We start from the raw sequence: 18,001 nt of genomic DNA on the forward strand, positions 1-18,001 counted from the left end.
ATGAAGAACTAATACCAATACTCTTCAATTTATTTCAAGAAATAGATAAAGAGAGTACACTTCCAAACTCACTGAGGCCAATATTACCCTGATTCCAAAACCAGGCAAAGACACATCAAAGAAAGAAAACTTCAAACCAACATCTCTAATGAACATAGATGAAAAAATTCTCAATAAAATTCTGGCAAATCAAATACAAAAACATATCAAAAAGATAGACACCACGATCAAGTGAGCTTCATCCCAGGGATGCAAAGTTGGTTCAACATACAGAAATCAATAAATGTAATCCATCACATCAATAGACCTAAAGAGAAGAACCACATGATCATCTCAATAGATGCAGAAAAAGCATTTGACAAAATACACCACCCCTTCATGTTCAAAACTCTAGAAAATCTACGGATAACAGAAACATATCTCAAGATTGTAAAAGCTATCTATGCTAAGCCCCAGGCCAATATCACTCTAAATGGAGAAAAACTAAAGGCATTCCATCTAAAAACTGGAACAAGACAGGGATGCCCTCTTTACCACTTCTATTTAACATAGTTCTTGAAACACTGGCCAGAGCAATTAGATGAAAGAAATTAAAGGGATACAGATAGGTAAAGAAGAACTCAAATTAGCACTATTTGCTGACAATATGATTCTATACCTAGAAGACCCAAAAAATTCCACCAGAAAACTTCTAGAACTAGTAAATGAATTCAGCAAAGTAGGAGGATACAAAATCAAGAACCATAAATCAAAGGCATTTCTGAATATCAGTGACAAATCCTCTGAAACGGAAACGAGGAAACTACCCCATTTACAATAGCCTCAAAAAAATAAAATAAAATACTTGGGAATCAACTTAACAAAAAGAGGTGAAAAACCTCCACAACAAAAACTACAGAATGCTAAAGAAAGAAAGAAGAACTTAGAAGATGGAAAAATCTCCTTTGTTCTTGAATAGGCAGAATTAATATTGCCAAAATGACCATACTACCAAAAGCACTATCTAGATTTAATGTAATTCCAATCAAAATCCCAATGACATTCCTCAAATAGAAAAAGCAGTCATGAAATTCATCTGAAAAAATAAGAGACCCAGAATAGTTAAAGCAATCCTTAACAAGAAAAGTGAAGCAGGTGGCATCACTATACCAGACCTTAGACTTACTACAGAGCAATAGTAACAAAAACAGCACGGTATTGGCACCAAAATAGACTGGTAGACCAATGGTATAGAATAGAGGACACAGAGACTAACCCACATAATTACAATTATCTTACATTAGACAAAGGCACCAAAAACATACATTGGAGAAAAGATAGCCTCTTCAACAAATGGTACTGGGAAAATTGGAAATCCATATGCAACAAAATGAAATTATGAAATTAAACCCCTATCTCTCACCATGCACAAAACTCAAAGTGCATCAAGGATCTAGAAATTAAGCCAGAGACACTGCATCAATTAGAAGAAAAAGTAGGCCCAAATTCTCCATCATGTCAGAGGCCCCTATTTCCTTAATAAGACTCATATAGTGCAAGAATTAAAATCCAGAATCAATAAATGGAATGGATTCAAACTAAAGAGCTTCTTCTCAGCAAAAGAAACAATCAGTGAGGTGAACAGAGAGCCTACAACGTGGGAACAAATTTTTATCACACACACAGATAGAACACTAATCTCTAGGATATATAAAGAACTCAAAAATCTTAACACCAAAACCCAAATAACCCAATCAATAAATGGGCCAAGGACCGAAACAGATACTTCTCAGAAGGTGATATACAATCAATCAACAAATATATGAAAAAATGTTCAACATCTCTAGCAACCAGAGAAATGCAAAGATTTCATCTCCAGTCAGAATGGCAGCTATTAAGAATACGAACAAGTATTGGCGAGGATGTGGGGAAAAGTCACACTCATACACTGCTGGTGGGACTGCAAATGTGGTGCAGCCAATATGGAAAAGCAGCATGGAGAATCCATGGAAAACTGGGAATGGAACCACCATTTGACCCAGCTATCCCACTCCTCGGTCTATACCCAAAGGACTTAAAAACATCATGCTGCAGGGACATAGCCACATCAATGTTTGTAGTAGCACAATTCACAATAGCTAAACTGGAACCAACCTAGATGCCCTTCAGTAGATGAATGGATAAAGAAAACATGGTATATATACACAATGGAATATTATTCAGCATTAAAAGAGAATAAAATCATGGCATTTGCAGGTAAATGGGTGGAGTTAGATAATATAATGCTAAGTGAAGGAAGCCAATCCCCAAAAAACCAAATGCCAAATGTTTTTTTTTTGATTTAAGGCTACTGATTCATAATGTGATAGGGGAGGCATGGGAGGATTAGATGAACTCTAGATAGAGCAAACGGGAAAAGTGGAGGGAGGGGAAGGAAGGGGGCTTGGGGGTAGGAAAGACGGTGGAATGAGATAGACATCGTTATCCTAAGTATATGTATGAAGACACAAATAGTATGATTCTACTTTGTGTACAACTAGAGATATAAAAAATTGTGCTCTTGGGCTAGGGATATGGCTCAAGCTGTAGCGTGCTCGCCTGGCATGCATGGGGCACTGGGTTCGATCCTCAGCACCACATAAAAATAAATAAAGATGTTGTGTCCACCGAAAACTAAAAAATAAATATTAAAAAAATTCTCTCAAAAAAAATTGTGCTCTATATGTGTAATATGAATTGTAATGCATTCTGCTGTCATATATAACAAATTAAAATTTAAAAAATAAAAAACAAAGATACCATTCAACATTCAAACAGATTTTAATTGATTGCCTCTAGTGTAATATATGTGCTAAGTGCTATAACAAAATGGAAAAATCAAATCACTTGTCCTCAAGATCCTTACATTTCTCTCAAGGTTGTTACATGTATAAGGCAGGAGGTGTTAAAAATGACAAAAACTGCAATGAGTTCAGGAAAAGAGAAAGCAAAAATTAAGGCTTCCAGATAGAGAAAATAGTCTGAACAAAGGAAGATAAATATACTTTCTCTACTTAGGTAGGTACTAATAAGTGACTAAAGGCAATATTTTGCTATTCTCTACAATATTTTTTTTTTCCTATCTCCTCTGAAATAACTTACAAATCCACTTTCCCAAATTAGTCACATAGGACTAAAAAATATTGTACAAATGTTAAAGAGCTAGATCTTTCCATAAAAATTTACAAAGAAGAAAAATTAAATAATCATAATGACATGCATTGCGTGTTTACATTTAAAGAGGGTCTTATAAGTAGCAAAGGTGGAATAGGTTGAAAATTGGCTTTAGAATGAGACACTGCATTCTGAAACTCAGCCCTACTATTTATTAACAGTTTGACTTTCAAACAGTTCCTTCTCTGAAAGTTGGTTTCCTTTTTATAAAAATGGAGACAACTACCCTGTAAGCAACCCTACAAGATAAGGAGATAATATGCATAAAGCACCCAATATATCGAAGGTACTTTTATCAATGTCTACTTTAACTTATTTAATAGGGGAAGTAATAATTACTCATGAGCTATGCTACAAGGAAAGATTCTATAACAAACTAATCATTTTGTCAGTATCATATTAGATCAAAATTCGAAAATAAGTGACCCAGAAAGTCATGAAAACCCTTATGCCAAACTACTTTTTTGTGCTCTTACTTGAGCCTATAGGTACAGACTCTGAATGTCTTCTAAACCACTGGTGAGCATGTATGAAAGCCATTGCCTGTGACATACTGTACCTTTTGATTTGATTTCTCTTCCCTTGAATGGCTAAAACGTGTAAGCTAACACAAACCTGTCACAGTCCGTTGGCCATCACTTAGGTTATTCCACCACTTGTTAATCTAAAACAAAAGGAAAATTGCATATCACCGCACGTGAAACACTTTTAGGCTAGGAAAATGAAAATCCAGAAAGGAAATGCCTGTGTATGAAAGAGGGATTCTTGAGGCTGGGGCTATAGCTCAGTGGCAGAGCACTTTCCTATCATGTGTGAGGCACTGGGCTCGATACTCAGCACCACATAAAAATAAATAAAATATAATGATGACATACACTACAAAATAAATAAATAAATAAATTAAGGCATGTTGTCCATTTACTACTACAAAACAAAGTTTAAAAAAAAAGAGGAATTACTCATTTGCAAAATAATCACAATGCAGTAGAATGGAAAAAGCATGTGTTTTAGTCAGATTACATTCTCAACACAGTCACTGACCAGACATTTTACTTCATAGCTTTGGTTTCCTGATATATACATGGGACAATAATAGATATCAAGCAGCATTGCCAAGAGGAATATCAATAATGTGAAGCAACTAGCTACACTATCAGATATAGACAGGCACTGAGTGATTATTCACCAAGGGACTATTGAGTTTTAAAATTCCAGCTGAGGCCAGTTTTAAAATTCTAGTGACACATGCCTGTAATTCCAGAGACTCAGGAGGATCACAAGTTCAAAGTCAGTCTCAGCAATTTACTGAGACCCTCAGCAACTTAGTAAGATCCTGTCTTTAAATAAAAAGAACTGGGAATATAGACCAGTGGTAAACTCCCCTGGGTTCCATCCCTAGTACCATCAGGAAAAAAAAAAAAAAAAAATCTGTTTAAGGCAGGGTGTATGCACCACGCTGAGGAAAGAGAAATACTTGAGACCAAGAGCTTGGGGCCAGCCTGAAACATACATTGAGATCTGGTCTCAAATAAATAAATAAATAAATAAATAAGATAAAAATAAAATCCTGAGAATATTTTGTAGCAAAATTGCTATTTTTCTTAAAAGATATAATAATGGCATTGAAGTTCAGAAAAAGATATAAGGAGAATCCTAAATTTTTAAAGATATACACTGAAATTTTTATGGTTGAAATATGCCTAAGACTTGCCAGGGGCAGTGGTGCATGCCTGTGTTCCCAGCAACTCAGGAGCTTAAGGCAGAAGGATTCCAAATTTGAGGGCCCTCTTGGAAACCTAGCAAGACCCTGTCTCAAAACAAAAAATAAAATGGGCTGAGAAGTTAGTTCAATAGCAGCACTCCCCTGTGTTCAATCTCCAGTACTGCAAAACAAATGAAAAAATAATAATGCAGTGAGGGAGAGGAAATGAAAGGGAAATAGATGTATAACAAAATTGGCACTGTTAGTAACCACTGAAGTTGGACAATGGTGGTACGTAATACTTTTCTACTTTTGTATATGTTTATAATTTTCCATGATTAAAGTTTTAAAATAAGAAAACACATTCTAATTATAAAATTGAACTAGATTTTGTTATGGAAAAAAACTCAGGATAAAAAAAAATTACTGTTCAGTATGTATGTGATTCCATTTCTGTAATTATAATAAATTTGTGCATGAGTTCCCAGACCTTATTCACTGCACAGGCAGTGGTGTGAATGGGGTCCCAGAATCTTGCTTTGCTGCCCAGGCTGTCTAAAACTTTTATTTTCCATCTTAAATTCATGTATTGTAACAGTTTTCTTTAATGGGCATGAATTTTATGTATCACAACCTATCATTTAGCTATTATAAAAATCTATTTTGGACTAAGATTATATATATATATTGCTTATGCTATTTTTCACCTTTTTTCCCCATGAAGTGTTTTCATCATAGTGAATCTTTTTTTTTTTTAATACCTTTTAAAAATTATTTAGTGTTTTTTTTTTTTTTTTTTTTTAATGTGGTGCTGAGAATCGAACCCAGTGCCTCACACATGCTAGGTAAGTGCTCTACCACTCAGCCACAACCCCAGTCCCTATTTTTCACCATTTTAAAGAAATATTTGGGGGCTGGGGTTGTGGCTCAGTGGTAGAGCACTTGCCTAGCACGTGTGAGGCACTGGGTTCAATTCTCAGCACCACATATAAATAAAGGACCATCAACAACTAATACTAAAAAAAAAAAAAAAATTGAGGTACGCTTGGACATTAAAGCTTCACAGCACAGAGACATGCTAGAAACCTCTAGTTTTTGAAGGGATCCAGGGTTATGTAATAGGTCTGTTTTACAATCCTCTTGAATAATATACTGAATAAAAATCTGCTAGTTATTGTTTTCACCTGCAAATATTACCATTGTTCTGCCATAAAGCCTCTCTGAAATAGACAGGGATTACGTTTCTTGTACCTATGGGTAAACAGAGGAATGATTCCTTCTCCCTAAATATGAAAACCTCAAACTGTCATTAGTAAAAAGAAAATCCAAGATTTTTCTTCTCAGGCTCTTATCAACCAGTATCAGATTGCCTCAAATTAAAAAAAATAAAACAAAATTTAAAAAGACTGGGGATGTAGCTCAGTGGTAAAGGGCCCCTGTGTTCACTCATCAGTACTGCAAAAAAAAAAAAAAAGAGAAACAAATCATTCAGAGGACAGAGGGGCCACCATGTGCATATTAAAAAATAAATGGAAACCAGGTGCGGGGTGCACACCTATAATCTCAGCGGCTGGGGAGGCTGAGGCAGGATGATCGCAAGTTCAGAACCAGCCTCAGAAATGAGGAGGCACTAAGCAACTCAGTGAAACCCTGTCTCACAAAATAGGGCTGGGGATGTGGCTCAGTGGTCAAGTGCCTCTGAGTTCAATTCCTGGTACTCCCTTCCCCAAATAAATAGAAATCTCTGTAAGTTCTATAGTTGTACCTCTGTGTTGTATCCCATACTAAGTAGAGTCAGAAACACTCAACAGTGGGGATTTTACCTTAGAAAGCTCTTCAAAATCCAGTTAGTTGGTGGCTCTACCCCTAAGGCATGTATATTTTGAATAACTCCTCTGATTTTGATACACACTCTGAAGTCATCCAGCAAGGTGATACAAGTAAAATAATGGGCCTTATACTGTAGTAGGCCTGGGATGAGGCCCCAATACATTAATTTTTAACAACTATCTGTGGTGAATTTGATGCATGTGGGTAGAAGGAAAAAATTCTTGGAGCACTATCAAGTACAACACTGCCAGACAGACAACACATTAATAATACTTACTGTGGTAAAAGGACTTTAAAGAAGAATGTTAAGTACACTGTCTTCACATCTATGGATGGAATATAACCATTATCTAAAAAAGACTTCATAAATAACCAGACTTCAAAAATTGTGGTTAACTATAACAAAGAAAGTAATGTTTATATTTACCTCCTTTCTGAGGTCTCCTTCTTTTTGTGGTCTTATGCTATCCAACCAATCAGCTTTTATACCATTGAAATAACTCTGGACTCTGGACTTCAGTGATTCATATTGCCAAATAGCAGCTGATCCAAATGCACAGCCTGTAAACTATATAAAATTAAATGTAATACAAAATAACTAATAGGGAAATAGGTCTCTATATAATTCCAAGGACAATACTTTGCTTTTACAAACCAATAGAAGGAACATCTGGCACAGTAAAAACTATCAGGTGACAAGAATATTTTATTGTTTTCCATTTTGTTAACTTCGTAAGACCTTAAGGCCTGTTTCCAGCAACAAATCTCCAAATGAATTCAAAAATTCACATTGTATCTCTTGAAATGGTATGCCAAATAGGAAGGCCCATAAATTTCTTCTCTAAAACTTATATACTGACTGGGGCAGATCCTAAAAGCAATTATTAGGGGGCTGGGGTTGTGGCTCAGTGGCAGAGTGCTCGCCTAGCACATGTGAGGCCCTGTTCAATCCTCAGCATCATATAAAAATATGTAAATAAAACAAAGGTATTGTGTCCATGTATAACTAAAAAAAAATTTTTTAAAAAGCAATTATTAAATCCATTCTGTAATCAGAATTCATGAGCCCAGCTACCCAGATCCTTTTGATATCGTCCTCCCCACACACAATATGTTCTTACTCTAAAGGAACCCAACCAGATTGATAGTACTTGAACATTACACTGGAAACAAGCTAGGTAAGAAACTTCCAGTGATATGAACTCTTACCCCAACAGTGAAAAAAAAAGGTTTTATGAGAGTCCTTATAGGATAGGGAGAAGGATAAAAGACTGTTTCTTCTACTGGAGGGATCAAAGCACTTCTCTTGTATGCTTCACCACTTGATCCTGTGTCAGATCTTCGAGGTTCAACCTTCCTGGGAGCTTTTCTGAATCCACATTTTTGCTGAATAAAGAAGTTAAACCTGTGGAGGGAAATATCATATTAGAAACAGAGTGGGATCTAGCAAACATAAACAAGCTTCTACTTGGCCTGCATTATTACCACTTCAGTTTATCCTCACTCCACTGTCAGGACTCCTAACCCAGGTAGAAATCAAAATCATAACATTTAACTTTTTTGGAATAGAAGAGATACAAACTACAGCAACTTCAAAGGGTACTTCCATCAATCAACAAAACCTACATTAGCCATTGGTAATTTCCCCTTATACATGGCATCTGTTTGACCTCACATGCTTTGAAGACTTGTCTGTTCTTCAGACAAGTTCTCCAGAAGACAGCATTGGAAGTACTGTACTTCACTTCTGCATGACATCTGCTAAAAAAGTAGCACTCTGGAATTGTTTTAGTTAAGTCTTTTAGATATAACATTTATTATCATCGTGGATCTAGTTATCAGGTATTATCAGTTCTGAATAAATTTTTAATAAACATTTTTTAGTTGTTGATGGATCTTTATCTTATTTTATATACAATGCTGAGAATCGAACCTAGTGCCTCACACGTGCTAGACAAGTACTCTACCACTGAGCCACAACCCCAGCACTGAAGAAATAAATTTTGAGGAGATATAGGAGAAAATGCATCTTATGAAATGTTACAATGAAGCCTAGTGTTGACTTTTGACTATCAGGAGTTTTGTTTTTTATTTTTTAAAACAGGGGAAGCTTGTAGGCAAAGATATTCAGTGATTAAGGGGCCTACATATACCATATAGCTTTTCTTCCAAATATAAGAGAAAGTCCATTTTAAAAGTCTCTTAAATATTTTCAATAGTTTCTGAATTATCTATAGGAAGCTCTTAAATGTTTGATATGGTCTACCATTGAATCCAGGTCATATTTTACATCAAAATTTATGATAAGCAAAGCCAAGTTACTTGACCTTTGATCTGTCAACGTGTTCTTCAAGTATGTTTTGAGATGCTTTTGTACATTTTCATAGTGCTCATTCTCAATCTTCATTGCAGGCATATGTACTAGGAAGAAACATGACATCAGGCAGATGGAGGGCCTCATAAATGGTAGATGGAAGCTTTATATCTTCCCTCTGTGTTTCCATTTGATTCTTCAACAGTGAAGTTTGGCTGAAGAGCATGTCAGGATAAGGCAAGTCATTTTTGTATACATAAGTATGATGCTCCTCTGATGTATTGAATTTAAGCTATCCCATGACTGAAGGTACCAGAGATAAAAGATATCTTTTCAGAAGAGTGCCTTAAGTTCCTGAATGATGTGCTCCACTGTTGGAACATTACAGTTTCTAACTTTCAGAGGTTAGTTAAGTTTCCAAGTTACCCTGCCAACACCTACAAAATTTCCCAGGGAGTTTCATTTGAATATTGTTTGGTTGCCAAATTTGTTGCTTCCTCAAACCAAAACTCATGATAAAGTTCAATATTTTCCATGACTTCCTGAGTCAATGTAGCATTGTATTCAAGCTGGGAGCAAAGAATATATCAGAGGTTTGTCCCTGGAGATTTTTCCCCAAAGGCTCTTGTAAAAGATAAAATGTTTTTTTAAAACAGCAAATGGTAACAATGAAATAAAAATCTCTTGCTGCACAACAGAGTACAGATGCTCAGCCAGCTATACAGTTATTCCACCTAATATTTGTGTTACTACATAGACAACATCTAAACATAAAACAAACATTTGCAGGTTGGGGCTGTAGCTCAGTAGCAGAGTGCTTGCCTAGCAAGTGTGAGGTACTGGGTTCAAGGCTCAGCACTACATAAAAATAAACAAATAAAGGCATTCTGTCCATTTACAACTACCAAAAAAAAACAAAACCCACTTACCCGAGGCCCACTAAAATTGCAAAAGGGCCAGGCACAGTGGCACACACCTATAATCTCAGTGGCTTGGGAGGCTGGAGCAAGGAGAATCGCAATGCCAAAGCCAGTCTCAGCAACTTGGTAAGGCCCTAAGCAACTCAGTGAGACCCTATCTCTAAAATACAACTACAACTAAAAAATAAATATTTAAATATATATATGTATATATATAAATAAATAAAAGGGTTAGGCACCCCTAGGTTTAATCTCCAGTAGCCCCCCAAAAAATAAATAAAAATTTCAAAAACATCACACCAGCCTGTCCACTGAGAATGGCAAATTTCCTTCAGTTCTTTACCAGTTTCCTCACTATTCTGAAAAAGAACAGAAATTGCATTGTCAAGTTCTAAAAGAGTTATGGATGGGAAAAAGACTTTTCTTCATTATTCCTAATGCAATAGGTAGCCCCAGGGGCACAGATTTTACAAACCACATGTTTAAGGTATAGGAAGAGCAGAGTGTGTAGATAGCTTGGGGATATTTCTCGAAAAGTCTTGAAGCAGCAACTTTCATTTTGGAATAGAATTTGCTAGAAACAATGTAAGCCTGGCCATGACAATACTCCATATGTAGTCCCCACTTCTCAGTTATCATAGTGTGAAATTTCACAGCCAAAATTTCTTCATTAACTTCCTAAGGCAGTAAGACCACAAATTCCTCTCATTTTATGAGATTTATCTACAAACCTTACCAACACAGGAAGGTGCTCTTCCCCTCCTACATCCACACCTCATAATGGAAAAAACTGGAAAAAATCCCGGAGGGTTTCTTCTCGAATGCTGCTTACAGATCTTTAACATGTGTTTCTGCTATTTTTGAACATAACAATGTGTTAATCACAGTAGTCTCAAAGTGCTTTCTCAGGACCTCTTCGCTACAATTTATTTGGCACTCCTGCAGTGGCTAAATGTTATGAGGAGTGGAGAGACCTTCTGGGATTTCATCAGCCTTATGCCCATCTAGAGGTATGTTTTGTTTTCTCATAAGAATCAAAATTTCAAATACAGACTTTTGTTTACCTCTTTAAGGACTAAAGGCAAAATGTCTTCAGCCTGCTTATCACCCCTTTCTTCTGCACTGGAGTTCTGAGCATTGCTATTGTTTATGTTTTTGTTCTTTGTTCACAAGTTTCATCATTTTTTGTTTTGTTTTGGTGTCCTGGTTTTATCACTCAATTCTTTTATTGTTTTCTGTGTCTACTATGTGAATTGCTCAAATGACTGGTTAGATCAAATATTGCTAGTATTGCATTATCTCAAAAAAAAAAAAAAAAACTGAGCAAAAGAAGTCAAACAAAAGAATATTCAAAATATAAAATATACAAAATATATTTTGGTCTGTGATTTACATATGAAGTTGAAAAACAGGCATATGAAGTTGAAAAACAGGCACACTAATTAACATGTTGCACTAAAAATCAGAATGGCTGCCTGGAGTAGGTGTGACTTTACTAAAATGGGGTGAGAGAACTTTCTAGGGTGATGGAAATTGTTCTTTGCCCTGATTTAGATGAATGGTAGCACAGGTATACATATTTATCAGACTTCACTGGCTCTAAAGTTAATACTTATATATTGTACAATATGTAAAGTATGTCTCAAAATATTTTCAGCATAAAAAAATATGCTTGTAGGATATCTAGGTGGAGGTATCTTGGAAGCAATTATACTCAAAAATGGTATGTCCACTATACTATCACATGTGTAGACTACCCTCTCTCCTCAACACTGAGCCCACTCAGAAATCATGTAGCAAGGAGTGTGGTGATAAAGTAATTTCACTGGAAAGTTTATATAATTCAGAATTTATTCTCAAATAAGTGATATTTCTTTCAAATAAATCTATTATAGAAAGTTAAGAACTTACTCAAACAATGCTAATGTTGCTCTAAATCTAAATGCTTTTGAAATCCTGTTAAAAGTCTTGTGAAAGAATATCCTTTAGCAAACACTGTTGAATGGCTAAATTCAAATTATTTCCAATCCTCTCTCCTTGCCTGCTTTTTCTGTAGTGACCAGGAAAGATAAATATCTTCAATTTTTCAGCCTCTCCTGAAGTTAGGTGTGGCCAAATCACACAAAACTCTGGCTAACTGAGACTTAGGGATTTTTCAAGAACCTCTTGGAAAGGTTTTGCTTACCTGATAAAGACATATCACTTATGTCTGTCTCTATCAAACACAACCACTCCCTTTTTTCTGCCTTGAACAATGCCTTAAGCTGAGCAGTTATCTTAAACATCAAGAGAAAGACCCAAGGATTTAGATATTAACCTTGACATTTTTTGAGCTACCAAGCAACAATAGTCACTTAACTACAATAATCTCATAATACTTAAAATAACTTGTCTAAACAAACCATCAGTTTACTTTCAGCCAAATGAAATCCCAACTGATATTTCAAATGGTAGATGTTAAGTCTTTGCAATTGATTTGATTTCTATTAAATGTTCCAGGGGCTGGGGATGTGGCTCAAGCGGTAGCGTGCACCTGGCATGTGCAGGACGCTGGGTTCGATCTTCAGCACCACATAAAAATAAAATAAAGATGTTGTGTCCACTGAAAACTAAAAAAATAAATAAATATTTTAAAAAACTCCAAAGTAACTTAGATCTGGTAAACAAAGAAGTAATCAAAACAAAATGCCACTGGGGACCAAAACAGGGTCTGACAAAGTAACCAGAACATGTTTACTATAGAGACAAGTTGTATTGGTGGTTCCTTTCATTTCTCTTACTATACCAAGAAATACAAAGTATATGAATCTTTTATATTGCCAACAGCTTAAATTAATCAACCAAATCTAGTGAAAGATTACTTCTTCCACATCTCATTCACTTAAAACTTTGAAGCACAGGGTCTTGGGATGCGGCTCAAGTGGTAGCGCGATCGCCTGGCATACGTGAGGCACTGGGTTCGATCCTCAGCACCACATAAAAATAAAGATATTGTGTCCATCTAAAACTAAATAAATAAATTAATAAATATTAAAAAAATATTTTGAAGCACAATGTTTGGAAAGAAACACAGACACTAGGGTGGGAATCTAGAAGCAAAGTCAGATCTTTTGCTTACACTATTTACCTTGTGAATCTCATTAGAAACAAGCACAGAGTTGAGGACCTTAACAAGAGTGTTAAACAAGCTGATCCCAGGGCTAAGTTCAGAACTTATCAGATACAGTATATATATATTAAGTGTGTATGTAGATACAGAAAATTACATTTGGACATACAGAATAAAATTCAATACTATGTCTTGGCTCACTGAATCTATTGCCTAGGATGCATTCAAAAGGTACACAGTGGAAAGCCAAGAACTATTCCCCAAGTCCCCTTGTAGTGAGGGTTTCAGATGTAAATAAGATGCTAATGAGACACATTGGCATTTCACTTGAATTCAAAACTGAGTTTAGTAAAAAGATTTGAGGCATCGTATTTGCTACCAAAAATAATGGTGGAAGCAGCACAGATCTTTCTTTAGTCAGCAGATCCTGATTTGGCGGCACCTTTCCGAGTTGCCTCAATACTGCGTAACAAACCACTCTAAAACTGACTTAAGACCACATTTTATTATTTCTCATGATTCTGCCAGTTAGCTGCCTTCAGCTGGGCAGTTCTGCTGGTCTCACCTGGGTCACTCAAACAGCCAATAATCAGACTGTTTGCCTGGAGCTGGGGAATCTAAGAAGGTGTCACTCCTTATTCTGAAGCCTTAGTGCTGGTTGTCAGCTAGCTCGCTCTCTGCACAATCCCAGAATTTGGTAGTCTAGAAAGGGCGTCTGCCATGGCAGTGGGAATGTCCAAAAGGGCAAAAGCTGCAAGGCCTCTTGAGCTTCTGGACTTTAGGCCTCCCCTAGTAATATTTCTGCCACATACTACAGGTCAAAGGAAGTCACAAGGCCAACTTCAAGGAATAAGGAAATCAACTCCTACTCTGAATAAAGCGAGCTGCAAGACACCAAAGCCATGTTTTTTAATCCACATACCAGTAGTGGCATTTAAGATTCTGAAGATTTAGTCTAAAGCAATAATTTTCAATGTTAATCACACATTAGAATTTCTCTTTAAAAATGCCATACCATGGTCCCAGCTTGAATTAATTAAACTGGAACCTCTAGGAGTGGGGCCAGGCCCTCAGTGGTTTTTCTCAAGGTCTTCAGGTAGTTCTCATGTGCTGCCAGGGCTTGGGGAAAACTTTAGTCTACATACAAATCACCTGGGGATCTCATTAAACTCACATTCCAATTTACTAGTCTCTGGGGCAGGATACATTTGAGAGTATACATTTCTGAGGTTTTAAATTAGAGGTTGACAAACTATGGCCTGCAGCAGGGTGAATTTGATCCTCCAGGTAAGAGCGGTTCCTACTTTTTTGAAATGGGGATTGAGCTCAGGGCACTTTACCACCAGAGCTCTGGATTCTTGAGTTTCTAGTAGCCACACAATTGTTATGGTTCTGTTCTTAATATGATCCCATAACTTTTAAATAGAAAAAGTCCATATATTTGAAAATATCCATATAATAAAAAATATCCATATATTTGGCTTACTGGTGAGATAATAGTTTCACTATGAATTGTTTTTACAAGTTTGAAGATGAAGATAATGTGATAATAAAGCTTTAATTATTTACCACTGGTGAGCTCAGAAGTTGATAAATATACATATGGGTCAGTGCTAATATCTGTTACTAAATTCTATATGAACAAAACTAAGTAGGAAAGGACTAATATTGAAAATAGACAAGATGTATCTAAGCACACAGATCAAATTCATTCCATTTAAAACAAAATAAATATATTTGGGCTGAGGAGAAATCCTAAATTTTCTTAAAACTGATCTTTTGGTGGGGGTACTAGGGATGGGTTCAATCCCTAATACCCCCACCAAAAGATCAGTTTTAAGAAAACGTAAGCAAGCATTCTACCATAAGTTATATCCCCAGTTGTGAGGAAAGAGAAAAAAGAGCCTTAAATAATGATGGGTTAAGCAGGGAAAGTAATTTAACACACCTGATTTACTAATTTGCCAAGTGTCTTACCTAAATATATTTAAGATTGTCACTTCAATCTAAAAAAAAAAAAAAATTAATCCTTATGTAGGTGCTACAGTCAACTTTTTTCTTCCCTTAGTTTCATACAATCAGCAAATTATGCAGGTCTATTTTCAAACCTAAGTAATGTTTTTCAGAAGTTCTGCCAGAAGCTTGATAACAGAATTTCTGAAGAGCGTGAAGTTTTTTTTATGAAAAGGTTAGATAGTAAATGTTTTAGTCTTTTTGGACTGAAATCTGTTACATGTTACTTTTTTGTTTTACCCTTTAAAAATGTAGAAATCATTCTTGGTGGGCACCCTGGATCTGCATAAGTTTGTAGATTCTTGTATCACCACCTACAATGCCTGGCCCCTCTTCAGGCCCATTACATCAGTCACATGGACTGAATCATTATTCTGCACACTGATTTTAGAACCAGAAGAACTCAAAGCAGACCTAATAAAGGTTATATAGAAGGTAATTCATATTCCCTATTAACTTTAAGTGCCTGTTTCCAGAGACAAGGAGCAAATGCTATTTCAGGCTTACTCACATTTTCAAGTAAAGCACATTTTTATATACAACCACAAAAATGTCACTTTCAAACTTTCCACATAAGTAGCAAGCTTTTAAAAAAAATCAGGTGTTAATCTTCATCATCACACATTTCTTGCTCATTGTTGTTCCAAATGGTCTTTACAGCCAGTTTTTATTGGAAGCTCCTCATTAATCAAGTTAGAATTCTTCCTAAACATTTCTTTTCCTGATTTTTTTTTTTTTTTTTGGTGCTCGGGCACTTAACCACTGAACCACAACCCCAGGCCTTTTTAAATATTTTGAGACAGGGTCTCATTAAATTGCTTAGGGTCTCACTAAATTGCTAAGGCTGACTTTGAACTTTTAGTCATCCTGCCTCAGCTCTCGCTCAGCCTCTTATTCTTTCATTCTTTCTTAGCCCTCAAACCATGGAATTTCAAAAGGGAGTTAAACAGTATCAGATTAAATAGTATCAGGACTATTTTTAATCTCACTACCTCCACCTGATCTCCTCAGCTCCAGGATACAGTATCATTAAGCTAAGATACATTGTATGAAAGTTTTTCACAAATGCCTAATAAAATTCAGCTGGAGTGCTTGTACTTACTACTAGTTCTTCCATTCTTCCTATCCCTCTCCAGATTCTGATTTTATAGGTTTAGGGTGAAGCATGGGAAATGACAAACTCTGTAAACCCTCCATGCGATGCTCAAGATTACACAATAGCTTCAACGTATAGAAGCTTTAGTTATTTACCACTGGTGAGCTCAGAAGTTGATGAACAACTCAGGGTCCTTGCTCCCATCAGGTGGATTTGAGACAACCATCTAACCAAGTCAGAAATTAAGAGGATTAAAAATCTGGATGAGGCAGGCACTAATCCCAGCCACATGGGAGGACAGAGTTCAAAGCCAGCCTCAGCAACCCCGAGGTGCTAAGCAACTCAGTGAGACACTGTCTCTAAATAAAATACAAAATAGGGCTGGGGATGTGGCTCCCGAGTTCAATCCCCAGTACCAAAAAAAAAAAAAAAAACTGGAATGAAATTTCAAAGTCAATACATATTAGATTCTTGGACTGTTGAGGGATTTATCATCTCAATTTATAATTTATCTTAATGCAAAACCAGCAATTACTGTTAGACCATACTCTTCACACAGCTTCTACTCGGGCACGTTAGGTGGCTTTCCTTCGCTGTCTCAATTCAGCAGAAAAGTCTCTTAGGACTTTGCAAGAGGCACAGTGATGTTTTCCTCTGACTCCGTCCTCTCTTGGCCGTCTAAACGCTAAAGAAGGTAATTGGCTGTAGTGAAACACAGGCTTAATACCCCGACTGATGGAATATAAAATCTCAGCTCTACTGTTCTACCAACTATACAACTGCTTGTTAAAAACAACTTAAAAACTAGGTTCAATATTTTCCTCTCAGGATTATTAAGTGTGGCAGCAATTAGCCCTCAACTGTTAGCTCCTCTTCCCATCATTTCTCTCCCAATAGGAATGTGGAAAGCCCGGACTCAGCAGGGGATTAAGCCGGGGCAGCTCACGACGCACACCAAGGAACTGAACGAAGGCCAAAGTAGTAGAGGAGGGGGAGAAAGCAAGTAAGAAAGGGATGAACGCCCCGGATGGCCTCTGCCCCCGAGGATGCGCGGCCACAGTTCAGGGACCCAGAAGCTACAAGCCTGGAGAAGCCATTACCTGCGTCCAAGCAGCCGCGGCGGGGCCAGGGCGGTAATGAGCTCATTGCAGCTGCGGCCACCCCTCGGCGGAGCCCACGCCTGGCCGCAGCCCCAGCCTCTATGTGCCCAGCCTCGCCACGCCATCTTCCCAACCTCTGTCCCACCATGGCCCGACCTTACTAACCCCGACGCGTAACCACTTCCGGGGCGAAGGAAGAACCATAGAGCACCGAAGAACATCCTAGAGCGCCACCACGCGGCGCAGCGGAGGCGGGACTGGTCCGAAATACCAGTACCTGACTGGTGCTGCGTGGTTCTTCCTCTGCTAAGCGGGGGTCTCAGAACCTCCCGAAGAGCGGCTTGGCGTGCGTCGTCTGCGGATGAGGAAGACAGAGACGAGGCCTGGAAGGAAAATAAAAGGGAACACTAACATTATTGAGTATTGCCGTGTACCAGGCATTTTATCACGTTTAATCTTTACAGAAGTAGATACATTCATCACTGCTTCAGCGGCTCAGCAAAGTGGCTGGCCCCAAGTTACCAAACTGGTCCCTGATAGTGGCGCACACCTGAAATCCCGGCGGCTCAGGAGGCTGAAGCCAGCCTCAGGAATTAAGCGAGACCCTGTCTCAAAAATTTTTTAAAAGGGCTGGGGATATGGCTCAGTGGTAAAGCCCCTCTGGGTTCAATCCCCAGTACCATGAAAGGAAAAAAAAGTGTGTGTGTGGGGGGGGGGGGGGAACC

General features: G+C 37.3%; 1 protein-coding gene and 1 long non-coding RNA gene across 4 annotated transcripts in view; one reads left to right on the forward strand and one right to left on the reverse strand.

Annotated features, from left to right (window-relative positions):
* Positions 1 to 17,450, reverse strand: part of Parl (presenilin associated rhomboid like) — a 46,034-nt gene extending 28,584 nt beyond the window's left edge. For 2 of the 3 annotated variants that reach the window (XM_048803972.1, XM_048803971.1), the window contains exons 1-4: positions 17,277 to 17,450; positions 7,934 to 8,129; positions 7,152 to 7,292; positions 3,808 to 3,856 (exon numbers count right to left, since the gene is read on the reverse strand). In XM_048803972.1, the coding sequence (XP_048659929.1) occupies positions 3,808 to 3,856; positions 7,152 to 7,292; positions 7,934 to 8,129; positions 17,277 to 17,401 (511 nt within the window). In that variant the 5' untranslated portion in view covers positions 17,402 to 17,450. The remainder of the gene's footprint in view (positions 1 to 3,807; positions 3,857 to 7,151; positions 7,293 to 7,933; positions 8,130 to 17,276) is intronic. The other variant, XM_015499913.2, reaches the window with a different exon arrangement.
* Positions 858 to 18,001, forward strand: part of LOC125617086 — a 22,786-nt gene continuing 5,642 nt past the window's right edge. Inside the window, exons 1-2 of the long non-coding RNA XR_007347919.1 lie at positions 858 to 869; positions 9,492 to 9,494. This is a non-coding gene — a long non-coding RNA (uncharacterized LOC125617086). The remainder of the gene's footprint in view (positions 870 to 9,491; positions 9,495 to 18,001) is intronic.

Source organism: Marmota marmota, unplaced genomic scaffold (assembly GCF_001458135.2).
Source record: "Marmota marmota marmota unplaced genomic scaffold, marMar, whole genome shotgun sequence".
Taxonomy (NCBI): Eukaryota; Metazoa; Chordata; class Mammalia; order Rodentia; family Sciuridae; genus Marmota; species Marmota marmota.